The sequence below is a fragment of the Schistocerca gregaria genome, chromosome 1, assembly GCF_023897955.1.
Source record: "Schistocerca gregaria isolate iqSchGreg1 chromosome 1, iqSchGreg1.2, whole genome shotgun sequence".
NCBI classification, from domain to species: Eukaryota; Metazoa; Arthropoda; class Insecta; order Orthoptera; family Acrididae; genus Schistocerca; species Schistocerca gregaria.
In genome coordinates, this window is record NC_064920.1 from 15,240,340 (window position 1) to 15,267,965 (window position 27,626).

The window sequence follows — 27,626 nt, forward strand, 5'->3', positions numbered from 1 at the left end:
GGCATTGTTGTAGGATTTAGCAAGGATAATTTAAGGGGTGGCCAGCTGCCTTTCCTGTCACCACCCCAGACCCCCGGCATGGAATTAGTGCACCCCCACTGTCTGCATCCAGTGCAATCCATGGAATAGTGCGAACACGTTCAGATGTCTGCGAGTCGTGTAACTGGGAGGGAAGTGGGGGCCAGCTCGGTATTCACCTAGTGGGATGCGGAAAATCGCCTAAAAACCACATCCAGGCTGGCCAGCATACCGGCCTTCGTCAGTAATCCACTGTGCGGATTCGATCAAGGGCGAGCGCGCCTACCCGGGTCCAGGAAGCAGCGCATTAGCGCCCTCGGCAAACCTGGTGGGTTAGTAAATTGATACTACACTATTGCTTCTTCTATTCTATTTCTCTTGATTATTGGCTGCCTAGACTTTGGCTTTAACCTAAAAAATCTGTGTGCCTGGTCCCATTCTCACGTGTGGCTGTGGTTCCCCTCACAGTATCTGCTAACAGAGAAGCTGACTTATCTTTACCCTTCCTATTCAGGTGCAAGTCATGTGTAGTGTATCTCCACCTACCAACAGCATCAACTGGAACAACATTCATGTGAGATTTTGCCGGGTTCTGAAGCATCCTGTTCAGCTCACTGTTAATATGTCTTGCAGCAGTGTTTACCCATGGCCGATCATGGCGTTGAAAGACCTCCACAAAACCCACATTTGTGTGCCCAGTTTCTGCTCCTATTTTTTCCAGGTCACTCCTAATACCATATCTTAGATTCATAGCCAGGCTGTTTTTGCTCCCCTAGCAATAATTAGCTGATCTTCCTTCTTAGAGTTCCCACATAGCTGACCTACGTTTTCTGTTACCTGCCCAAGGCTAGCACTTGGTTTCACAAAACTTGTGACCTGGTACACTTCACGTAATTTCTCCTGAAGCGGCTGGCCTACACTCCTCCCATGACTGCTGCCTAGAAGCAGAATTCTTTTCCTGTGCTGATTTTGTCCCGATCTGTATTTTTTCTTTACGATAATATTCTGCTTCAACCTACTTTCAGCTGCATCTGGTTGATGCCCTTCCTCCACTACTTCAGATAGCATGTCAAACCTATTTGGTAACGGAATTTCTAAAGTTTTTTCAAGGGTTTCCCTTTTCCGCTCTTTGCTTTTTACATTTTCCCAGCACCCCATCTCTTTTTCCTCCTTAGCCTGCATAACTCCAAATTCACGTTTTCTAATTCAGCCTTAAGGGCACAAATCTTCGCCTCCTGTTTCGCGATTTTTCTGTCCTTTCTACATAACCTACATCGCCATGGAAGAGCCCCATTATTTACCCCCATTACCTCGCCGCTACATCCCCCCCCCCCCCGCAATGAAACCATAACCTACAGAACACCCCCTCCTTCAGATGTCTACGGTAAGCACCACATATGTCACACATGACATGCTTTGGTATAAAATTTGTTGATCGAGACAAGGTAAGCTGTACATGAGTATACGGACTGAAATTGTGCAAAAATGAAATGACGAAAGCAATGCATTTTGCAATTCCCGTGATTTGGAGGGAGCAGCACAGTCGTCTAAACGATTGTTATTTTTGCACGGTTAGTATTGAAAAAGCTATAAAATACCCTAAATTACGACCATTTACGTATAGTGAATGTTTTCCTACTGCAGTTCCCCTGTTATTCTTGGAGAGTTGGAGCAGGAGAGCAGCTCAGGAAATGAATTCTTTGACGGTGGTGATTATAGGCTCGAAAAAGATTCTGCATTAGAATTATTTAGCCAAAACGAACTAAATAATTTTACTCGTAAGCTGAATCTGAGAACAGATGCCACTGAATATCTCGGATCAAGACCGAAAGCAAAACGGAGTATTATTCTCTTGATACAGGAACAGATAAAAGTTATTAACAAAATTGTTTAAAAAAGAAAACCATATTGTCTTTTGTTGTGGTATTGAGGATTTATTGAATTTCTTTAACGCCATCTGAGATCTGTATCAGTGTGCCTTCATTATAGACTCGTCACTACATAGCCTGAAAGGTGTACTTTTACATCACGGAAATTTGTTTGGCTCCATACATCTTTCGCCCCACATTAAAAAGAACTTGGTGTCACAATTGCAGTACGTATATTTTTGGCAACTAGTTTCCAACCGACTGGTTCATGCTCAAGCTTGACCTACCGAGGCTGCATTGAAGACGCCAAATTTTAATCGCAACCACATAAAATTGGAATACAAGTATCACACTGTGAAGATGGATAAATGTCACAATATACCTACGCCTACAATACAAATCAAAATCAAACTAAAGACTTGTGAGCATATGCATGTTGTGATGTTTATCCACGGTCACTGTGTGATGCTCGTACTACCAATTTTAGATGGTTGCCATTAAAATCTGGCAGGTCATGTGCAGCATCAGTGGTTCAGTCTTGAAAATGAACCAGTGCGTTTGAAACTAATCACCAAGAAAATACATGTACTGCAGCTGTCACTCGCCATGAAATAACATGGTTGCTGGTGCTACATCAACAAAAATAATAATTAGCATTTTTAAGTGAACATATACCATTTTCTACTCCATTTGTTCCAAAATCGGGACTATTTATCCCCTGAGGAGTAAAATGTAATTTTCTGACGAGTAAAAAAAAAACAAAATTGAAAAAGCCAGGTTCGACTGCATTTCGCTGACGAAACAGAATTATTTTTATGAGACCGTTACTGTTATGTACTATTTAATAAGAATATAAAGAGATTATATGAATTACTAATGATTACATTTTTTTAAAAAATACTACCACTAATGCCTGACACAACACTGGTTGCATGCGCAACGCTGCTGTAGGGCCCACACACCCTTAATATTACTACCATCATTCTTAGTATCAGTGGTGGTAGGCAAGTATTTCAATTTTCGCCAGTTCAGGAGTAAGCGCCCGCAGTCAAGTGAGTTAACAAATAGTACTCCTATGTGCAGTGCATGCATTGTAATGTGATTGAGTTCACGCTGGATGTGGGTGGATGAAGTGTCAGCGGAGGTGGGAACGGTGGAGATGAAGCACGGCCTACGACAAGAGTCGGCGGTGGGCTTCCTCTCCTGACAAGGAGCGGCTGGTCGCACTGAGAATTCTACAAAAACGTTGCTACAAATAAGCGGTATTATTGCCTCATTAGCACGCGGCTTAGCAAAACCAAGTGTAGTTTGTCTTGTGTCATTTTAAAAATGAAAGTTCAAAGAAAAATATTTTTCATTCTGAAGCTGAATTTGGCGCTTATGCTGACGATAGCTGGGGAGTGGATGGTGTATTAGATAACATCTGATTTCACTGGAGGATGATGATCTCGGAAATGTTGGGAACCGCAAGTTTACTCTAACACACTGTGTAGTAATTCTATACAACGTTACATATTGAATCATTTATTGCTAACGTAATTAAAAAATCCATCTTAGAAAAAAACTAATTTGAGGTACAGAAACCTGAAGTGATACAGGAAAACCGAAATCGGGTTGCAAATCAGAATTAGAACACTGTAACCATCACATTATAATCATAAAAGATTGTTCCAAAGTTTTAAGATGCAGCTTAGTGTTACCTACCACTTGCAAAACATAGATATAAGTGTAGCCTGCAGTGAGTGGAAATGTAGCCACGTCTAACCACTCGCAGTACAGTTACGACCGACCGTTTTGCTGAAGCATCGCAGTCCTCACTCGTTGTCCGGTGTGAGGAAGCCCAACAAGAACAAGAAGAAGCGAGCCAGGGCGACTGGGCAGAGTGGCCCGGTGACCCGGCGTGTCCAGCAGAGCCGCTCATTTGGGGTCCGCTGGCAGTAGCGGCTGCTGCGGGAGACGGCGGTTATCCCGCGTTACGGTAGGCGGGCGCTGCTTACTGCTCGGCAGGCCAGCTCGGGCAACTCCCCTCTCCTGGGTTTCCCTCCGCAATGGCTTCTCCCAATTATCTTACAACGCGAGCTTTTCTAATTTTAACAATAAACCTTTAGGGATGTACAACGTTATCGCATTCACTAAATGCGGCTCTTCTTTGAATCTCCTATTACTTTTACCAGGTAAAGGTCCTGTACATACGATCAATGCTCAATAACAAGTCGAACGAGTGTTTTGCAATGGACATGTATAGTGGGTAAATTGCATTGCTTTAGGCTTCTTGTAATGAACAACAAAATTTATTTCACTCAAATGATAGTACAAATTCCTTAGTATGTTTTCTAAAACCTTACTGTTTAAAGTAATGTGCTGGCCGAAACTTCTGCCAATAAGATGGCAAATGTGAAGAAACTTGTAACGAAACGCAGTCTGGCATCTGCTGTCCCCACAAATTATTTGTTGTGGTTATTTCGCACGGTAGCCTGTTCACAATATTTCTATAACGAGTTTGACGCGAGGAATCTAGAGGAGACTGGGCACGGCTCCCGCAGGTGCCGTGACAACAGAACCAGACTGACCACGGCAGCGGTGTCGTTGCTTCCGAGCCACACGTGAGCCAAACATTTGCTTCCGCGAGAACTACCTCGTGCTACGCCTCGGCGGTCTGCGCAGTGCACTTACGGAACAAAATATCTGTCGCATAATGTGTCACGGAAAATTAATGCGGCTGTACGAAACTTGAACCGTAAATAGAAAGAACTGCCACGGTATAGTGCAGAAGATAAACCGAATAAAACATGCAATTAGAAGCACAGAAATTATGCCTTAACTGAAAGACAGTAGGTGATGTCAGCTCGATTCGTGAAGGCCGCCCAGACGTAACAAGAGGCGGAACGTGGTTGTTCGTGGAGCGGGCGACCACCACGGGCGGCTCGACACGTACTCTGCGGCGTGCGGCCGTGCCGCGGCCGTCCACGAGGTCGGCAGCCGGGCGTGCAGGTCGCCCAGCAGCGACGTTCACCCCTGAGTACACCACGGTGAGGGATTCGCGACGGTGGCAGCAGCACTGGGACTGCACCGACGAAGAGTGGGGCGGCGTGCTGTTCCCGGGCGCCAGGGGTTCACTGTGCCCAGTCCTGTCGGACGTGCGAACCGAACACGCGCAGCAGCATTGTCCAACGGGATAGTCTTGACGGTCCCGGTGTTACGGTGTGGGGAGACGGCGCACTCACTTGCAAATCTTGCAAAGCCGCACTCACAGCGGTGTGCGTTGTTACGACATCGCCCTGCGTCACCACGCGCCTCTTATCGCGGCTGCATTCGGCTCTGACGGGTGGCAACGCTCGACCGCATCGAACGGCGAGGCCGGTGGAGCTCTCGGAATGAGAGGATGTTAGGGGAAGCCACTGGCCTGTCCGTAGCCCGACCTGACGCACATGGAGCCCGTGCGGGAGACACACGTGCACCGGCGACCCTCCAGAGCTGTGAACCGCGTTGCTGCAGGAACGGAACGCCACACGACGACAACTGCTTACCGGCCTCGTGCCCGCTACTCGAGCACGTTGCAGAGTACGCACTTCTATCCGTGGTGATCACACACCCTAGTAAGAACCAAGTCCCGCCTTTTGATATGTCTACAGGACTGTCATAATCGCGAAGACTTCAGTGTAATTATTGTCCTAGAGTAAAGGTATCATTTCCCTCCGTCTTACCGCGTATTTCCTTCAGTTCGCCTTCTGTACTATACCGTGGCAGTTATTTCTATGTGTGGTCCAAGTTCCATACAGCTGTTTTCGTTGTCTGTGACACATTGTGTGAAAATTACTTTTGTCAATGGTTCAAATGGCTCTGAGCACTATGGGACTCAACTGCTGAGGTCATAAGTCCCCTAGAACTTAGAACTACTTAAACCTAACTAACCTAAGGACAACACACACATCCATGCCCGAGGCAGGATTCGAACCTGCGACCGTAGCGGTCACGCGGTTCCAGACTGTAGCGCCAGAACCGCTCGGCCACCAGCGGCCGGCTTACTTTTGTCCTTAAGTTTTGCACACCCGTGCACATAGAGTATCTCTCTGCGGTACATTACTCCTATGTATTTTACGTTGTTACACCACCAACACTGTAACCGTACATACAGGTTGTTGCAAAAAGGTACGGCCAAACTTTCAGGGAACATTCCTGACACACAAATAAAGAAAAGATGGGCCTGCCGCGGTGGTCTCGCGGTTAAGGCTTAGCCACAGCTTGGGGGATGTTTCCAGAATGAGATTTTCACTCTGCAGCGGAGTGTGCGCTGGTATGAAACTTCCTGGCAGATTAAAACTGTGTGCCCGACCGAGACTCGAACTCGGGACCTTTGCCTTTCGCGGGCAAGTGCTCTACCATCTGAGCTACCGAAGCACGACTCACGCGCGGTACTCACAGCTTTACTTCTGCCTTCCTACCTTCCAATCTTTAATCTGCCAGGAAGTTTCGTATCAGCGCACACTCCGCTGCAGAGTGAAAATCTCATTGTGGAGTAATTATTCTGTCTATTGCTTGACGTTCATTTACGTTCCAACTGTAGGGCTGCTCCCACATCTTAAGATACTGAACCGAGAATTAACGACAACCGTAGTAAGAATAAACTAGTGTATTTAAGTACGAGAAGTATACTCGAAACTTGGAGTCCAAGAAGTAACTTGTAGACTGCTGTACTGGTGAACTCTGAAGGGCGAAAATAAACAGAACAAGTTCCCGTACTAATGTTGACGATGAACTGCAAAGTGGGCGACCAATTGTCATCGCCGAAAGCTCGATGCATTTAACGACTAACGTAATATGTTTTTTGCACGTCCATCTTCCGCAGCAGCTGCGACGAATCAAACAATATTGAATTTTTGCTCCTAAGCTTTTTTCAGTTTAAATATATATATATATATATGAACAGACGCGTTTCGCCATTGTCTATAAAGCATATTCAGTATGATCCTGCAAGTAAGGTACACGTAATACGTCTTTTCATTTTGCTATTTATAGATTAGAAACAGAGTTTTTTATCATAAAAATCACGTACAAGTTAGTCACGGAATTTTCACATTATAAGCTTTTTCATTAGTTGTTAGCGGAGGTCCAAGTCCGAGGGGAACTCGGTTGCACATCCACAAAAGCAGCGTAGAAAAATCGGGTTCATAAAACCAGAAAAAGTGAGAAAAGCGTAAGTGCAACCAGTTTTTTTCCGTCTCGGACTTACGCTGACAACGAAGAAAAAACAGCAGACTTGAGAACATGTGAAGAAGAGGCAAAAGTATCGTAAATAGATTGCACGCCATTGTTATAAAGAAAAATCGTTTTTAATCTCTAAGTACCGTCTGGTATATTTCCAGGATGAAGACTGAAATAGATTTATAAATAAAAGCGAAAGGAAGAGGTGTCAGACGGCGCGGCGGCCCACCTGCTTGAGCGCGAGCGACCTGTCGGCGGAGAGGCCGTCGGCGTCGAGTCGTGCGCGCAGCGCGGCCGCCGCCTGCTGCTGCTGCTGGAAGCTCAGCTCGGCCGTGGCCGCCGCGCCGTCCACCAGGGCGCGCGTGCTCGACGCCGACGCCGACAGCACGCGCTTCTGCTCCAGCTGCAGCGAGTCGGCGGCGACGGCGGTGACGGCGGCGGCCGGCGGCGGCGGTGGCGGCGGCGACGGCGGCGACGGCGAGTCGGGCTCGGGCGGGAACGTGACGAGCGGCTCGTCGGCCGGGCCCGGCGGCTCGTCCAGCTCCTCGAGCGAGCCGCACGTATGCAGCTGCCGGCAGCTGAAGTTGGCCGCGCTGCTCGAGATGTTCTTCATCTCCGAGATGCTCGACTTGAGCTCGGACAGGTCCGACTTCATGGACGACGCCTTCATCTCGCTGCTCGAGCTGCTGCTGCTGCTCGTGCTCGACGACGTCACGTGGTGGACGCGTGACGACGACGACGACGTCGACGACGACGACGTGGACGTCGAGCACGTCTTGGCGACGCGCGACGAGCTGCTGCTGCTGGCGCTCGTCGCGTTGGCCACGATCTGTAGCACAGGGTTACGACGGTCTCTGGTCAGCCACTTCAGGAATCGTCGCACTTCGTGGGTGTAAAGTATACATCAAAATGAGAGTAAATTGCTTTCTTTCCTAGTTCCGACGCTTAATGTCGCTCGTGGTAGGCATTATATGGCGGACCGGTACAGACTTCTGGCGTGTCGTTTTCTCCTGCATATAGAGTGATGTTCCTTTGTATACCCCTCTACATTGATCGCTTGCTTATGGGACGAAATGCCTCTGTTTACTTAACTTCGTTTTGGACCTCTGTACACTATGGCGCTGTCTCTGTGTAGCGCCACTACGTGTATTACCTACATTCGTACTGTCGCAGTTCACAGACTGCAGTCGTAGTATACAATACGGTGGGGTACGTAGACGGTGAATGCGCTGGTCTGCACCTTCTTCACGTGGCAGCAGAAGGCAGTGCTCGAGCAGCAGGATGAAGGTAGACGGAATTGCTCCCAAAAAGCAGACTACCAAACCGTCAGACTTTTCAGAGCTATGGACAGCCGTTTAAGGGAACACTATATTCGTGGTCTGACATGTTTAGGTTGGCCTCAACTGGATGGAGTGTTACGTGAAAATGTGACCACGAGCACTCGCCGAATACGTGCCACGGTAGCAGCTCCTCGATCGACTGTACGGCGCCTGCTTCGGAGACAGCAGTGCCACTCGTTTCATACGCTACCATACAAGTCAGAATTTCTCTCATCGATTTCTCGAGCGGCATTCTGATGGTCCACTGTTCGGTCGTCGGATACCGTTTATGGATAAGAGCCTCTTTACTCGTGAGGGTACCGTAAATGCTCATAACGTGCACGTGTGGGCGAATGAGAATCCTCGCGTAACTACAGTGTGAGGGTGTCAACACAGTTTTGCAGTGAGCTCCCTGCCGTCGTTGGATAAGCAGCAGCCAGCAGCAAGTACTCTTAGCTACTCTTAGCTAAATGATTTGTTTCAAAGGTCAATTCTTAATTTCTTTGCGTGTTTTTGGGTTTTTGCATAGTTTACTTCACAAATTTCGGGCGTATTATAGTACTTGAGAGTTGTAGCATCGCGTTTTCGTACCTGTGTAGTGTAAATTCGCGTAGTCGTCAGTCATCTGTTTGTCTTGAACGCTTGTGAGATAAAGAGAGGAAGAAAAATGTTAGGGATGGATAGGGACTGCGCCTGTCCTGTACGGATTGAGGGGGAATTGGCCACCGTCCGTAGACAGCTGGAAGCTGTGTTGGCCGTGGTCGACAGTCTCCACGCTGTTGCCTCCGCCGCGGTGACAATGGGACACCCGAGGCGAGCGCTTTGCCGCCTCTGGAACCTGTAGCATCGCCTGCGATCTCTGACGCCACTTCGCCCTCGGCCGACTCTTGCCTCACGGTGACTGGCGAACAGTGGCAGGGCCGCGAATCAATGGGCGAAAGGCTAAAGTCGGTGCTGGCCGCAAGGCTGTACCTTTACGTCTCCGTAATACGTTTGAGGTGCTGCTCACTGCTGAAAGTACCTCGGAGCCAGTAAGGGCGGCCTCGCCTATTGCGGCAGTGGCCTGTCTTCCTGAGAGGTCCGGACAAGCGCAGAGGGTGGGACAGTATGTCATTGGGAGCTCCAATGTTAGACGTGTGATGGAGCCCCTTAGGGATATGGCAGTTACGGACGGGAAGAAAGACAATGTGCACTCCGTGTCCATACCGGAGGGAGTCATCCACGATGTGGAAAGGGTCCTTCCGGATGCCATGAAGGGTGCAGGGTGCAGCCAACTGCAGGTGGTGGCTCACGTCGTGTGTCGCTGTGGATCGGAAGAGGTTCTCCCTGGTTTACGGCGGATATCTGAGTCGTCGAAGACTGTTAGTACTGCTAGCGAGATGAAGGCAGAGCTCACCATGTGGCCGCTGGTCCTTATGGGATACCAGTTCGATTTTACACAGAGTACGCGAAGGATCGTGCCTCCCTTCTTGCAGCGGTGTACCGTAGGTCTCTAGAAGAGCGAAGCGTTCCAAAGAATTGGAAAAACGCACAGGTCATTCCCGTTTTCAAGAAGGGTCGTCGAACAGATGTGCAGAAATATAGACCTATATCTCTAACGTCGATCATTTATAGAATTTTGGAACACGTATTATGTTAGAGTATAATGACTTTTCTGGAGATTGGAAATCTACTCTGTGGCAATCAGTATGGGTTTCGAAAAAGACGATCGTGTGAAACCCAGCTCTCGCTAATTGTCCACGAGACTCTGAGGGCCATAGGTACGGGTTCCCAGGTAGATCCCGTGTTTCTTGACTTCCACAAGGCGTTCGATACAGTTCCTCACAGTCGTTTAATGAACAAAGTAAGAGCATATGGACTGCCAGACCAATTGTGTGATTCGATTGAAGAGTTCCTAGATAACATAACGCAGCATGTCATCCTCAATGGAGAGAAGTTTTCCGAAGTAAGAGTGATTTCAGGTGTGCCGCAGGGGAGTGCCGTACGACCGTTGCTATTCACAATATACAAAAATTACCTTGTGGATGACATCGGAAGTTCACTGAGGCTTTTTGCAGATGATGCTGTGGTATATCGAGAGGTTGTAACAATGGAAAATTGTACTGAAATGCAGGAGGATCTGCAGCGAATTGACGCGTGGTGCAGGGAATGGCAACTGAATCTCAATGTAGACAAGTGTAATGTGCTGCGAACACACAGAAAGAAAGATCCTTTATCATTTAGCTACAATATAGCAGATCAGCAACAGGAAGCAGTTAATTCAATTAATTATCTGGGAGTAGCCATTAGGAGTGATTTAAAATGGAATGACCATATAAAATTAATCGACGGTAAAGCAGATGCCAGAATGAGATTCATTGGAAGAATCCTAAGGAAATGCAGTCTGAAAACGAAGGAAGTAGGTTACAGTACACTTGTTCGCCCACTAGTCGAATACTGCTCAGCAGTGTTGGATCCGTACCAGATATGGTTGATAGAAGAGATAGAGAAGATCCAACGGAGAGCAGCGCGCTTCGTTACAGGGTCATTTAGTAATCGCGAAAGCGTTACGAAGATGATAGATAAACTCCAGTGGAAGACTCTGCAGGAGAGACGCTCAGTAGCTCGGTACGGGCTTTTGTTAAAGTTTCGAGAACATACCTTCACCGAAGAATCAAGCAGTATATTGCTCTCTCCCACGTATATCTCGCGAAGAGACCATGAAGACAAAATCAGAGAGGTAAAGGTACTCAAGGTACCCTCCACCACACACCGTCAGGTGGCTTGCGGAGTATGGATGTAGATGTAGATGTAGATGTGCAGCATCGTCGACAGGACCGATTGCGGACCTTTGGTACAGAGCCGAGTGGGGGGGGGGGGGGGGGGGGGGTCTGATCAGACGCTCAGACGGTTCTGCGACCGTGTAGGCTGCAGATTCCTCGACTTGCGCCATAGGGTGGTGGGGTTTCGGGTTCCACTAAATAGGTCTGGTGTCCACTACACAGAGGAGGCGGCTACACGGGAAGCAGCGGCTGTGTGGCGTGGACATGGACTGGGCGGTTTTTTACGTTAGACAGTCTCGGGAAAGATAAAAAAGGACTCTAGTATCAAAGGGTACAGAGCAAACTAACGACGAGAATCGACCAAGCAACAGTCGGTATTGTAGTTGTGAACTGTCGTAGTTGTGTTGGAAAAGTACCTGAGCTTCTAGCGCTGACAGAAAGCAATGAAGCTGAAATCGTTAAAGGAACAGAAAGCTGGCTAACGGCGGAGATAATTTCTGCCGAAATTTTTACAGAGGCGCAAACCGTGTTCAGAAAGGATAAATTTAATAAAGTAGGTGGTGGTGTGTTAGTGTCTGTTGGTAGTAGTTTATCTTGTAGTGAAGTTGAAATAATTACTGCGAATTACTATGGGTAGAGGTTATACTCAACACCCGTACCAAAATAATAATTGTTCCTTCTACCGACCCCCCCCCCCCCCCGACTCAGCTGATGTAATAGCTGAACGGTTCAAAGAAAACTTGAATCTCATTACAAATAAGTACCCCACTCATACAGTTATAATTGGTGAAGACTTCAATCTACACTCCATTTGTTGACGAAAATACATGTTCAAACTGGTGGTAGACAGAAAACGTCTTCCAAAATTGTACTACATGCTTTCTCTGAGGATTGCTTTGAACAATTAGTTCGTGAGCCCACAAGAATTGTAAATGGTTGCGAAAACACACTTGCCTCTTAGCAACAAATAATCCTGATCTAATAGAGAGCGTCATGACGCATACAGAGGTATTAGTGAACACAAGGTCATTGTAGCGAGGCTCAAAACCATGTCAACCAAAACCACTAAAATAAACGCAAAATGTATCTGTTTAAAAAAGCAGATAAAAATTCGCTTGATGCCTTCCTAAGGGAGAGTCTCTATTCCTTCCAAGCTAATTATGTAAGTGTAGGCTCAGATTCCAAGGTACAGTATCGACACCAATAGATAGAGTCATACTGCATAAGTTAATAAGAGACGGCACTGATCCACCATGGTGTACAAAACACTTCAGAACTCAGAACACTGTTGCAGAAGCAACGAAAAAAGCATGCCACATTCAGAAGACTGGCTAAGTTTTACGGGAGCTCGAAATTTAGTGCGGACGTCAATGCGAGATGCTTTCGATAGTTTCCCCAATGAAACATTGTCTCTAACTATGGTAGAAAAACCAAAGAGAGTCTGGTCGTCTGTAAAATACACCAGTGACAAAAAACAGTAAATACCGTCACTGCGCAATAGCGATGGAAATGTTACCGACGATGGTGCCACTAAAGCGGAGTTACTAAATACAGTTTTCTGTAATTCCTTCACGAAAGAAGACGAAGTGAATATTACAGAATTCGAAACCAGAACAGCTGTTAGCATGAGTGACATAAAAGTAGATATCTTCGGGTTGCGAAACAACTCAAATCAATTATGACAGGCAAGTCTTCAACTCCAGATGGTATACCAGTCAGGTTCCTCTCATCTATATCTACATCCACATCCTTACTCCACAAGCCAGCTGACGGTGTGTGGCGCAGGATACCTTCAGTACCTCTATCGATTCCCCCTTCTATTCCAGTCTCGTATTGTTCGTGGAATGAAAGGTTGTCGGCATGCCTCTGTGTGGGATCTGATCTCTCTGATTTTATCCTCATGGTCTCTTCGCGAGTTATACGTAGGAGGGAGCAATATACTGCTTGACTCCTCGGTGAAGGTATGTCCTCGAAACTTCAACAAAAACCCGTACCGAGCTACTGAACGTCTCTCTTGCAGAGTCTTCCGCTGGTGTTTATCTGTCATCTCTGTAGCGCTTTCGCGATTACTGGATAATCCTGTAACGAAGCGCGCTGCTCTCCGTTGGATCTTCTCTATCTCTTCTGTCAACCCTATCTGGTACAGACCCCACACTACTGACCAGTATTCGAGCAGTGGGCGAACAAGTGTACTGTAACCTACTTCCTTTGTTTTCGGACTGTATTTCCTTAGGATTCTTCCAATGAATCTCATTCTGGCATCTGCTTTACCGACGATTAATTTTATATGGTCATTCCTTCTTGAAAACTGGTATGACCTGTGCCCTTTTCCAATCTTTTGGAACGTTACGCTCTTCTAGAGACCTACGGTACACTGCTGCAAGAAGGGGGGCAAGTTCCTTCGCGTACTCTGTGTAAAATCGAACTGGAATCCCATCAGGTCCAGCGGCCTTTCCTCTTTTGAGCGATTTTAATTGTTCTGCGTTAACTGTTTCAAATAGTTCGGGTCTGTTTGTCACCAGAAGGTCTAATACACTCCTGGAAATGGAAAAAAGAACACATTGACACCGGTGTGTCAGACCCACCATACTTGCTCCGGACACTGCGAGAGGGCTGTACAAGCAATGATCACACGCACGGCACAGCGGACACACCAGGAACCGCGGTGTTGGCCGTCGAATGGCGCTAGCTGCGCAGCATTTGTGCACCGCCGCCGTCAGTGTCAGCCAGTTTGCCGTGGCATACGGAGCTCCATCGCAGTCTTTAACACTGGTAGCATGCCGCGACAGCGTGGACGTGAACCGTATGTGCAGTTGACGGACTTTGAGCGAGGGCGTATAGTGGGCATGCGGGAGGCCGGGTGGACGTACCGCCGAATTGCTCAACACGTGGGACATGAGGTCTCCACAGTACATCGATGTTGTCGCCAGTGGTCGGCGGAAGGTGCACGTGCCCGTCGACTTGGGACCGGACCGCAGCGACGCACGGATGCACGCCAAGACCGTAGGATCCTACGCAGTGCCGTAGGGGACCGCACCGCCACTTCCCAGCAAATTAGGGACACTGTTGCTCCTGGGGTATCGGCGAGGACCATTCGCAAACGTCTCCATGAAGCTGGGCTACAGTTCCGCACACCGTTAGGCCGTCTTCCGCTCACGCCCCAACATCGTGCAGCCCGCCTCCAGTGGTGTCGCGACAGGCGTGAATGGAGGGACGAATGGAGACGTGTCGTCTTCAGCGATGAGAGTCGCTTCTGCCTTGGTACCAATGATGGTCGTATGCGTGTTTGGTGCCGTGCAGGTGAGTTCCACAATCAGGACTGCATACGACCGAGGCACACAGGGCCAACACCCGGCATCATGGTGTGGGGGGCGATCTCCTACACTGGCCGTACACCTCTGGTGATCGTCGAGGGGACACTGAATAGTGCACGGTACACCCAAACCGTCATCGAACCCATCGTTCTACCATTCCTAGACCGGCAAGGGAACTTGCTGTTCCAACAGGACAATGTACGTCCGCATGTATCCCGTGCCACCCAGCGTGCTCTAGAAGGTGTAAGTCAACTACCCTGGCCAGCAAGATCTCCGGATCTGTCCCCCATTGAGCATGTTTGGGACTAGATGAAGCGTCGTCTCACGCGGTCTGCACTCCCAGCACGAACGCTGGTCCAACTGAAGCGCCAGGTGGAAATGGCATGGCAAGCCGTTCCACACGACTACATCCAGCATCTCTACGATCGTCTCCATGGGAGAAAAGCAGCCTGCATTGCTGCGAAAGGTGGATATACACTGTACTAGTGCCGACATTGTGCATGCTCTGTTGCCTGTGTCTATGTGCCTGTGGTTCTGTCAGTGTGATCATGTGATGTATCTGACCACAGGAATGTGTCAATAAAGTTTCCCCTTCCTGGGACAATGAATTCACGGTGTTCTTATTTCAATTTCCAGGAGTGTATGTTATCACCACGAGTCGGTTCTCTGTTTAACTATTCAGGGTAGTTAAAAAAATTTCACTGGATTCTTTGTCCTTGCCATCTGCTATAAACGTTTGAGTATCCCAGTCTATATGTGGTAAATTAAAATCTCCACCGAAAACTATAACATGGTCGAGAAATCTACTCGAAATATTTTCCAAATTTTCCTTCAGGTGTTCTGGCACAACAGCTGCTGAGCAAGGGGGCCTAAGAGACATCCAATTTGCATGTTTGAGTCTGCTTTAACCGTGACCGTCACCCAAATTATTTCACATTTGGGATATCCGTAAATTTCCTTCAATACTATTGCATTTTTATCGCTATAAACGCGCCTCACCCTTCAACGTCCAGCCTGTTTCTGCGGCATACATTCCAATCTGAGTTTAGAATTTTATTACTGTTAACATCTGGTTTCAGCCAACATTCCGTCCCTAGTACTATGTGGGCATTGTGACCGTTTATTAATGAGAGCAGTTCTGGGATCTTTCTATAGACGCTCCTGCAGTTTTCTTTTACCACATTAATATTGTCATTCTCTGTTGCGTTTTGCCTACTACTACCTTGTCGCGTCTCAGGAGGCGTCTTGTCGTACCTAGGAAGGGAATTATCTAACCTAAAAGACCTGCATGTGCACTCTACACGCACTCCGCTACACTTGTAGCCGCTTCCTGCGTGTAGTGCACGCCTTACCTATTCAGGGGGACCCTACATTTCTCCACCCGATAGCGGAGGTCGAGAAATTTGCACTCCAGATATCCGCAGAATCGTCTGAGCCTCTGGCTTAAGCCTTACACTCGGCTCCAAAACAGAGGACCGCGATCGGTTCTGGGAACGACACTACAAATCGATAGCTCTGATTCCACCCCGCGAGCGAGGTTTTCCGCCTTCACCAACTCCGCCAAGCGCCTGTACGAACTGAGGATGACCTCTGAACCCAGACGGCAGGAGTCATCGGTGCCGACATGAGCGTCAATTTGCAGTCGGGTGCACCCAGTGCTCTCTATCGCCGCCGGCAGGGCCTCCTCCACATCTCGGATGAGATCCCCCGGCAAGCAGACAGAGTGAACACTGGCCTTTTTCCCCCTACCTTTCCGCTATTTCCCTAAGGGGCTCTATCACCCGCCTAACGTTGGAGCTCCCAATCACTGATAAACACCTCCCCCCGTGTGCCTGCTCGGACCTTGCTGAAGGAGCGGCCACATGTCCACTCACAGGCAGAGCGGGCGATGGCACACGGCCAGCCTCCACATTGACCCTCCACCTCGTGCGCCGCGAACGCCGCTGAACCCGCCACTCCCCTTGGGGAGAGGGTGGCCCAACCGCGCCCGGTACCCGCGAAGATGTCTCGACAGCAGGGACCGTGGGTGAAGCATGTAACACCTGGGGTGTACCATACGACGCACCAGACACTCCACTGCCGCTACACTCCGAGGCAGCAGCCTGAAGACGGCTGATCGCGGCCATGAGCACGTTCAGCTGTTCGCAAACAGTGGCGAGCTCCTCCTGCGTCCGTACACAGCAGTCCCACATCCTGTCCATCCTAAGAAATCAACAATTTACTGTAGAGAGTTCAGTAATCAACTTTTAACTAGACTGCTAACTCACTAAAGGCGGCTGATAGCTGACTAAACTGTGGTTACCAGACACTTCGTATTGGAAACAATGAAAATAAGCGCTAACTGTCTCTGGATTGTATTCAAAACAAACACGAAATCTATGCAACGTTATTACGAATACTCGAAAATTAAATCTACCTAAAAGCAAAAACACACGAAAAAGAAGTAACAAGTAAGAAAATCACAGTTAATACTTAAATTTACGTAGCTTGCTGCACAGAAGATGTGAAGCATACGGCAGTTACGACGACTGTCAGAGTATGCAGACACAATAGCGCCTTTCTTAGTAATCATATACAACCGCTCACTTGGCGAAAGGTCTGGTCCTACAGACTGGAAAGTAGCATAGGTCACACCAATATTCAAGAAGAGAAATAGGAGTAACCCATTGAATTACAGACCCATATCAATGACCTCAGTTTGCAGTAGGATTTTGGAGTATATACTGAACTCGAACATGATGAATCACCTTGAAGAAAATGACTTATTAATACATAACCACCACGGATTCAGAAAATATCGTTCTTTATTCCCATGAAGGAATGAGTGCTGTCGATAAGGGATCTCAAATCGTTTCCATATTCCTAGATTTCCAGAAGGCTTTTGATACCGTTCCTCACAAGCGACTGTTAATCAAATTGAGTGCATATGGAGTATCGTCTCAGTTGTGTGACTGGATTCGTGATTTCCTTTTAGAGAGGTCACAGTTCGTAGTGACAGACGGTGAATCACCGAGTAGAACAGAAGTGATATCTTGCGTTCCGAAAGGTAGTGTCATAGGCCCTCTGCTGTTCCTGATTTACGTAAATGATCAAGGTGATAATATGAGCTGCCCCCTTAGATTGTTTGCAGATGACGCTGTAATATACCGTCTAGTAAAATCATCAGACGATGAATTACAATTATAAAATGATCTAGAGAGAATTTCTGTATGGTGCGAAAAGTGGCACCTGGCACTAAACAAAGAAAAGTCCGAGGTCATCCACATGGGTTCTACAACAAATCGGATAAATTTTGGGTATACGATAAATCGCAAAAATCTAAGGGCTGTCGATTCGACCAAATACGTAGGAATTACAATTACGAGCAACTTAAATTGGAAAGACCACATAGACAATGTTGTGGGGAAGGCAAAACAAATACTGCGCTTTGTTAGCAGAACACTTAAAAGATGCGACAAACCCACTAAAGAGACAGACTACATTACACTTGTCCGTCCTCTGCTCCAATATTGCTGCACGGTGTGGGATCCTTATCAGGTAGGATTGACGGAGGACATCGAAAAAGTGCAAAGAAGGCAGCTCGTTTCGTGTTATCGCGCAATAGGGGTGAGTGTGTCACACTGATATGACACGAGAGTTGGAGTGGCAGTCACTGAAAAAAAGGCGGTTTTCTTTGCGGCAAGATCTATTTACGAAATTTCGATCACCAACTTTCTCTTCCGAATGCGAAAATATTTGGTTTACACCCACCTACGGAGCGAGAAATGATCATTATTATAAAACAAGACAAATCAGGGCTAGAACGGAAATATTTAAGTGTTCCTTTTTCCCACGTGCCATTCGAGAGTGGAATGGTAGAGAAATAGTATGAAAACGGTTCGATGAGCCCTCTGCCAGACACTTAAGTGAGATATAATGTTATTTAAAAACCGTCTTGATTGCAAATATTTTTATTCATATGACCGGTTTCGGTTCATTCAGAACCATCTTCAGATCTGATATTTCAGTTACAGGAGTAACCCGTCCAAATCCAGCAGTTTTCACTTGCTACGTCACATATGCATGTGAAAACTGCTGGATTTGGACGGGTTACTCCTCTAACTGAAATATCAGATCTGAAGATGGTTCTGAATGAACCGAAACCGATCATATGAATAAAAATATTTGCAATCAAGACGGTTTTTAAGTAACATTATAATTTCACAGATTGCTGTTGTCCCATAAGACATTATGTCTGTTTCTGCAAACTTAAGTGAGAATTGAAGAGTAACCATGTAGATTTAGATGTAGATGAACATTTGGCGTTGTTCCACAGCACCTGACTGGCAGAGTGTACCGACAGTTTTGGAACATGAATCTGGTGGTCTGCTTTATGATGTACCGCTCTCTACACGAACCAACTTACCGTTCATGCATGGCGCTGACCCTACAAATTTCAGTCAGGAGGCAAAAGCGTATCTCGATCTCACTTATTCTTGAGTTAGATAACCGACTTGCTACTGCAAGAGCCATCTAGCGGCAGTTTTAAAACTGGGCAGGTGAGACAGTCCGCTATAATCCGCTCCCTTTCGGGAAACATTGTAATGTGTGTGTGCAGGAATGGGCTTCCCAGGTCCTCTGTGGTCGGCTGTTGTAAGCGGAGAGCAGGTACCACGGAAACACTGCGGCGAGCAGACGAATGTCTCGCCCAGTTCTCGGGCACTTTGGCACTTATTAGATATTGCTGAGTAACATCTGTAGAGTAATACGGAGTAAAGTGTTTATGTACTGAAGAAATTGTCTTCGCTCTAATTATTGTGAGTGGAAGCAGGGCGAGGACGCTGCGTCCTCTCACACTGCACGCTCAAAACTTAATGTAGTAAGGCAGGACGAGAGGAGTGTAAGTGAAATGCGAACACTTATGCACATACAGGCTGAGGCCGCGGCCGCGCAGGACCAGTTGCTTGTCCCGCCAGAGTCCGGACCTTATCCCCCGGGGCTCTTACACTTGGGGCCGTCTCAAGGAGCACGTGTACGACACCGATGCCGTGAACGTAGCACAGGGCCGACAGTCACTGCGCAGCTGTGCACAACGAGGTGAACGGACCCTGCAACGTTCCAGGGGCCGCGAGGTGTCGAGAACGTCGCTGCCTCCGTCTAAACTGATATGGTTATGAATATGTTCTGGCGTAAATACACAATGAGTAGCTGTGTTGAATTTCGGGTCCCTTAGTGTCGTTGCTTTCTCACAGGAATTAATGTTGTGTTGTTTGTGTAGCACTTGTGATTTCTTCTCTACTGCAATACTCTGAAATACAGTAATTTCAGCCAAAGCTTTATTTAACATTTCGCGCTTATTTTGATCCATACATTACATCCACAAAGTATGTACGTACGAGTTGATAAGAATTAATTTTGTGTCGGTTGTGATGCACTTGTGATCTTTACCCTACAGCATAGCTCTGAAACAAAGTAATTTGAGACAAAAATTTATTCAACTTTTTATCCTTATTTTGAGGAATACCTTAATCCGAGGGTCGAGTACAGTTACTTTTGAATCACCCTGTATAACACAATATTAAGAGGATGTGTACGACTTAATGATGATCCCAGAAATTCTACACGGACAGACTGGGACAAGCTTTAGAGTAAACAAAGACCCCAGTGTCCTTCGCCAGAAGCATCGCATATACATAGTAATCGCCACCACAAAACCAATACGTATTTTCTCAACACATCGTAGAGAAATAAAATGAAACAAGTGCCTTAATGCAAAGAACATTGCTTTTCTGTGTTTACCGACGTCCACGTAGCATTTGTTTGGACACGGCATTATGCAATCAAGTAATCACAGCTGTTTCTCTGATGATAAATAGTAGCGATTAACAAGATGCAGCGACTATAGCAAATTGTACAGACACAATTTATAATGCCTTTCGTATTCCTGTTAAGCGTAAAGCTAGGAAGAAACATTGTCTCCGTGGTGCACTTTCGCGGCTGTCAGTGTTCGCTTCATAGCCCCGGCAGGCGGGCCGCTGCGGGTGTTTGCACAGATAAAGCGGACCTGAAGGTTGCGACGACGCACCTTTGTTCCGAGCAGCTGGCTGTGATAACGCGACAGGTCGTGTTTTGCGCGTCACTTTCCTTTCGCACGAGCTCCAGAGGCGGAGATAAGTTCCCACAGCCCGCTCCCGCACAGCCAGGCAAGAAAACCTGCAGGGACAAGCGACCACACAGGCGCGTTCCCTCCGCGCTCCATTTCAGTCTTTTTGAGTTCACTGTGTGAAACATTATTTAACAGGGTTTTACTTATTTATTTGTTTTAGTTACACGGCAAATTCCGTAGGACCAAACTGAGGGGCAAATCTCAAGGTCATGGAGAGTGTCAGTACATGAAATTACAAAATAAAGTAATAACAGATAAAAATGAAATGTTTATGGACATGTTTATGAACCCGAAAAGGTCAGTCCGTATGTTTAAGTAAACGCAGTCAACAATACAACAAGAATCAGCTTCAAGGAACTCCTCGACAGAGCAGAAGAAGTGACCCATAACGAAACTCTTCAGTTTCGATTTGAAAGCTCGTGGTTTACTGCTAAGATTTTTGAATTCGAGTGGTAGTTTATGGAAAATGAACGTAGCAGTATACTACACACCTTCCTGCACAAGAGTTAAGGACGTCTGATCCAAATGCAGGTTTGATTTCTGCCGAGTATTAACTTACTGAATGTTTCTTATTATTGGGAATAAGCTAATATTGTTAACAAGAAATGACAGTATGTCATAATAAACAGACTCGTGAACAGGGGTCGACAAGAGGATCGTGAACTCACACCACTTATTGCCCGAACCGTCCGTTTCTGAGCCAAAAATATCCTTCTAGAATGGGAAGAGTTACCCCAAAATATAATACCATACGACATAAGCGAATGAAAATATTCAAAGTAGACTAGTTTTCGTATCGAACGATCACTCACTTCAGATACGTTTCGAATAGCAGAAATGGCAGCATTAAGTCTCTAACAAGATCCTGAACGTCGGCTTTCCACGACAGTTTTCAGTTTCACTAATCAAATGCCCACTCTGTGAAATTAAATCGTCAGGTTTTGTGGAATTTTGTGTCAGAAAATGTAAAAGCTGAGTCTTACTGCGATTTAGCTTTAGTTTATTTTCTACAAGCCACGAACTTAGGTAATGAACTGCACTATTTGAAACCGAGCCAATGTTGCACACTACTACCAAGCTAGTACCATCAGCAAACAGGAATATTTTAGAGTTACCCGTAATACCAGAGGGCATTCATTTATATAAGTAAGGCACACTGATCCCTGAGGCACGCCCCACTCAGACCCCACATCATAGCCGTTATCAACATCGTGAATAATGACCTTTTGCTGTCTGTTGCTAAAGTAAGAGGTGAACCAACTGTGAGCTACTCCCCGTACACCGTAATGGTCCAACTTCTGGAGCAGTATTTTGTCGTCAACACAATAAAACGCGTCAGTTAAATAAAAAAAATATGGCTAGCGTTCGAAACCTTTTGTTTAACCCATCCAGTACATCACAGAGAAAAGAGAATATAGCATCTTCCGTTGTTAAAAGCCGAACTGTACATTTGATAGCAAATCGTGTAATACTAAATGATCAATCATACTTAAATGCACAGACTTTTCAATAACTTAAGCGAACACTGATGACATAGATATAGATCTAAAATTGTCTACATTATCCCTTTCTCACTTTTTATAAAGCTGCTTTATTACTGAGTACTTTATTCGTTCAGGAAATTGGCCATTCCTAAAGGAAAAATTACAAATATGGCTGAAGACAGGACTAACACGTGCAGCACAGTACTTTAATTTCTGCTAGGCACTCCATCATGTCTATGAGAGTCCTTAGTCTTCAGTGATTTAATTATTGACTCAATCTCCCCTTAGTCTGTATCACAGAAGGATATTTTAGAAATCAATCTCGGAAAGCCATTTGCCAAGAAAGTCATATGATTCCCTGTAGAAACTAAATTTTTATTTAATTCACCAGCAAAGCTCAGAAAATGCTTGTTAAATACTGTACATATACCTGATTTAACAGTAAGAGAAATATTTTTACTACGAACTGAATTTATATCGTCGACCTTGTGCTGCTGACCAGACACTTCCTTCTCAGCTGAGCATATGGTTTTAATTTTAACCTGTGAATTAGCTATTCTGTTTGCATACCACATACTCTTTGCCTTCCCAATGACATTTCTAAGCACCTTACAATACTGTTTGTAACGGGCTACTGAAGCTTGCCTGTAACTAGTTCTCACATTTTGATATTATTCCCGCTTTGTTCTACATGACATCCCACTAGTCAGCCAATCCGGTTGCCTATTACGGCTGGTATCAGGCTTAGAACGTTCTAATGGAAAACATCTGCAAAGAGCATGAGAAAGGTGTTAAGGAAAGCATTATATTTATCATCTATGTTATCGGCACTATAAACATCGCCGACCTGGTTGGCCGAGCGGTTCTAAGCGCTACAGTCTGGAACCGCTCGACCACTACGGACGCAGGTTCGAATCCTGCCTCGGGCATGGATGTGTGTGATGTCCTCAGGTTAGTTAGGTTTAAGTTGTTCTAAGTTCTAGGGGACTGATGACCTCAGAAGTTTCATAGTGCTCAGACCCATTTTTGAACTATAAACATCCTGCCGCACTTGTTCCTCGACAAGGTTTAAAAAATTCTCTATTGCTGTTGGATTAACTTTCCTACATAGCTTGTAATTATACGTGACATTTGTTTGCGCACAAAAGCCTTTTATTGTTAAAATTTGTGCATCTGGGTCTGAAAGGCCATTCGGCCTTTTGGTAACAGAATGCCCATCTAGTCATGAAGAATGAATAAAAATATTGTCTATAGCTATGTTACTGTTCCACTGTGCCCTAGTTGAAAAAAAAAAAAAACGTCTGAATCAGATCCTATGAATTTAGGAGATCTATCAACAACCTTCTTCTTGCACCATTATATACAAAATTTATATTGAACTCACCACATATAACTAATTTCTGGTACTTCCTACAAAGTGGGCAGAAATTGTCTGACGTCAGAATTTGTGGACCTATAAACAATATCAATTAGAAGTTTAATTTCACTAAATTCAACTGCCCGTGCACAATATTCAAGTATCTATTCGGAGCAGAGCCGTGATATGTCTATGGTCTCAAATGGAATACTGTTTTTCAGTTACATGGCCACTCCCTCATCACGCAAGGAACTCCTTGGAAAACAGCCAGCTAACCTGTATCCTGGTACAGAAAGCGCCTGAAGTGTAAAATTATTTAATTGCTGCTCCGATATGCCAATAATGTCAGAGTCAACATCTACAAGTAGTTCACATACTGTATCTCTAATACCTCTTATATTTTGATGAAATATGCTAGTTGCTTCTCTACTTGGAAACATTACGTGCTCTGAAGGTGAGCCCTTAGTTAAAGGGACTTCCTTTAAGTAGGTACTACAGAAGTACTGCAGAGATTTTTCTATAAGTGAACCCACCACCATCCACTACACTGTTACCTATAAGCTTTGCCATCCTCTCCTTGCCGCGCGGGATTAGCCGAGCGGTCTATGGCGCTGCAGTTATGGACTGGGCGGCTGGTTCCGGCGGAGGTTCGAGTCTTCCCTCGGGCATGGGTGTGTGACTGTCCTTAGGATAACTTAGGCTAAGTAGTGTGTAAGCTTAGGGACTGATGACCTTAGCAGTTAAGTCTCATAATTCACACACTTTTGAACATTTTTGAGCTTCCCCTTCCCGTACCTATTGAGATGCAGGCAATGCCTAGTGAAACCCCACCTGGCACCACTGAAATGTACCCAATGCCCTCTGTCATCAGCGCCCGTCGAGGCCCACTTTAACACGCCCAACAGCCGTATTAAGTTGAGGCCGGTCATGACGCTGAAACAGATGCACGAAATGCACATTAGTGCCACCAGTTTGAGCAGCTACAACATATTCCGCGTCCCTGTCAAGGCTGTTCCCTGCTCCACCACACTATAGCTACCTGATCCTGCTTCGAAAAATTCCTACGTAGCTCCCGTATGCTGTCAGTCACCTGACCCAACCCTGCACTAGGCTTCACAATACTGGCGACCTAGTACTCACTCCCCAACACTTCCTGCAACTGCCCCCACCTCTAGCGTGCGAACTACCTAGCAGCAGAAGCTTTTTCTCTCTGTTACTCTTTGCAACTGACCTAGGCTTCCTAACTGCTGAGGACTGCTGCATGTTCCCTACACTTACAGCTACAAGAGGCTACTCTTCACTCAACTCTTTCAAATGGTCACATCTATCTCTCGGTATTTGGCATAATTTGGTCTCGATTCGCGTAAAACTGATCTTTTTCAGCACGAGAGTTAATAAGATAGAGACACAAAAAAGAATGAGAGAACCGAGGCTCCTTGATGATACGATACCTTCAAAAACATATCTTGGTAATACTGGCGGACGGTGTTTGCTCTCACGTTGTTCTCCATGAAATAACCGTAGTGGCTACTTCTATGAAAGAAAAAGGACGCAGCATATTGTTGACATACGTGTCAGAAGTCAGTTTCGAGAAAAGAAGACGGTCCCAATAGTGTTGGGCTAATTGCACAGAACACTTGAGTTTGCGTACCTCGACGTAACAGACGCGTCCATTGTTCAGTTAGTTCGTGCAGCCCACTAAAAGCAACGCCGTGTTTCAGCAGAAGAGAATAGCGTCCATCGGCCAGAGACTGCACCAGCGACACCGTCGGGACAGCAGCGGTAGGCAGGTGCCGATCTCAAGTGCGATATCTCAGCTTTCTTTCTGAGTCTCTCCGTTTTCGGTTTGCTACGAGGCGTGCGCAGGCTGTGTCCGATCAGTGGCCCGTTTAGCCGTGCGCTGGTTGCTACCTGCTCGGGTGACGGGGGGAGGGGAGGGGGGATGTGGAGGGCGTATCGTTTTCCGCACAACACTTGCGTCGAACGTGAATCGCCCTGCTCTAGTGTCAATCGTAATTTGAGTAACATCTCTCGATTACAACAAGCATCGATTTTGTGCAAATTGGAAAACATGAGAATCGAAACACTGTCATTTCGCTTACCGAAAGATGCTGGAAATTATGTGCACTATTATGAAGGTCCTCTGCGAAATCGTTGAGGAAACAAATATATTAGAAACACCAACTGAATGAATAGGAAACGTTATACGGCACATGGAGAATAACGTCCGTGGTACTCTAGACGGCAAAAACTGTACGGGAAGACAGAAACTGTAATGCAAGCTAGATTGTGATGGAGTGCTTCCGCCTCCAGCACTTAAGGAACACGCGAGGCGAGGTGGCGCACCTGACGACAGCGCACAGGGGCGGCGCTCATCCGAGCGCTGCCGCTACTCCGACTGGTCTACACTTGTACAGACTTTTCTGTACCATTTTTAGGAGACGAATTGGCAAATACGGTAGCAAAAAATAACAATACATTACGATATTCACAGCCATAATATGTTGTTATTTTTAGTGTGCTCTTCAAATCTAGAAGTGGTTTGATGAAGGGATAGTTTCAGTTTCAGCTATGACTGAAAAAAAAAAAGATACGCAGAACACTGGTTATTTTTTGTCGTTTTTCAAGAAATAACGTTCGCTCGTAATATACTGTAACACAGCTACAGCAAATAAATTTGAAAGTCTAGTCTTCAACTGACAAAATTCGTACCAAACGTAGAATCTACATTATTTTATTATTCGGAGGCCGTCATTGTGGACCACATGTAACTGTTTCAAAATATTTGTGTGATTCGTAACAGTAATTAACCACTTCTGGCTACGATGCGCATTTTCTTACTGTTACAATACTGAATGAAGTGAAGGTAAGACCATCGACAGCAAATTTATCGGTGAATACCTCTGTTCGTTTTACAACAGAAGAAAACAAAATGAATATTCAGCAGATCCACTGGTTTCGGAACAAAGGCCAATAAAATACCACACAGGATCTCGAGCACGAAATAGATTTTGTAGTCGGAGACTAAGTAACTGGAGACGTGGCAAACAACGCCGCGACGAGATAAGCGGTGACTCCTTTCAGTTCTGCGGCAGGACTTTATCTGTCTCACTGACAAAAGTGGCGACATTACGCAGACAGAGCAGAAAAACGTGTGACTCGGATCTTCTGAGCGTAATGATCGAAAAATCGTTAGCTGAGCGCGAAACAGAGAGAAAAAGAAAACAACAGTTTATTTAGCTTTTAGCGGGGATTCTACTCGTATGAGGCTATAAGCTGCCGCCGACCCGGCAGTCGCGCTGCTGGCGCCGTCCGACGCCGGCCTCAGAGCAGGCCGCCGTGCCGCCGGGGCCGCGGAAGAGGCCGACCGCTGCGCGCACTCGCCCTGGCCCGCCCCGCGCGGCCGGCTTCCGGCGCGCCACCCCACGGCCGGCGTTTCCGCAGCACCCACGCTCTCACCGTGACTCGCTTCAAAACGACTCGAGGCCAACCCACGGTTGCAACTGCTTGCAGAGTCTGTCGCGAAGCCTTTCCGAATTCCCGACTCTTCCAATGAATTCCATTACCCTGAGACTTTACGATTTTCCAGAAGAGTTTCCATCCTGTTCTCGTCCATACTATTCGTGTTCCATATAACGCCACACTCGTGACGTATACTTTCGAGACAGCCTTGGCAATATTCAAATTCACGTTAGAATTTTACCCTTTCTGACCGTAGTATCTTCTGGAGGAAGGAAAATTTTTCTTTATGTGTTAATGCTCTCTGGTGACTTTTAATGACTTTAGGTGCAATATTTATGTAAAAATATGTACCCGTTCAGAAAAGATACTTTGCTACACTTGGCTTCATTTTATGGGCCAAGGTAACTAAATACGGAATATTCTCTATCTTAATTGACTGTAAAATGCCCAGTCAATAATTAGCGTACAAAACGACACTAATAACATTCAGTTATGCAGTGGAGTGTGGCGAACCGATCACATCGGTAAATTCTGGTGGTCACGAGCTTCTGCGCGCTGATCGACTAGTCGATATTTTCAAAGTGATGCCGAGCAGCTGGCGGCAGCCGCGCGTTATGAAAGGGTTTAACATACACAGATCTCTACCTCAGTTATCCATTGGAAAAAATAGTTCTACTGCAGCTAAGACAAAGTGA

General features: G+C 46.3%; 1 protein-coding gene across 8 annotated transcripts in view; it reads right to left on the reverse strand.

Annotated features, from left to right (window-relative positions):
* LOC126327189 (NAD(+) hydrolase sarm1) overlaps positions 1 to 27,626 on the reverse strand; it is a 1,227,458-nt gene that overhangs the window by 124,952 nt on the left and 1,074,880 nt on the right. For all 8 annotated transcript variants that reach the window (XM_049995878.1, XM_049995887.1, XM_049995870.1 and 5 more), the window contains one exon: positions 7,318 to 7,917. In XM_049995878.1, coding sequence (XP_049851835.1) covers positions 7,318 to 7,917 — 600 coding nt within the window. The remainder of the gene's footprint in view (positions 1 to 7,317; positions 7,918 to 27,626) is intronic.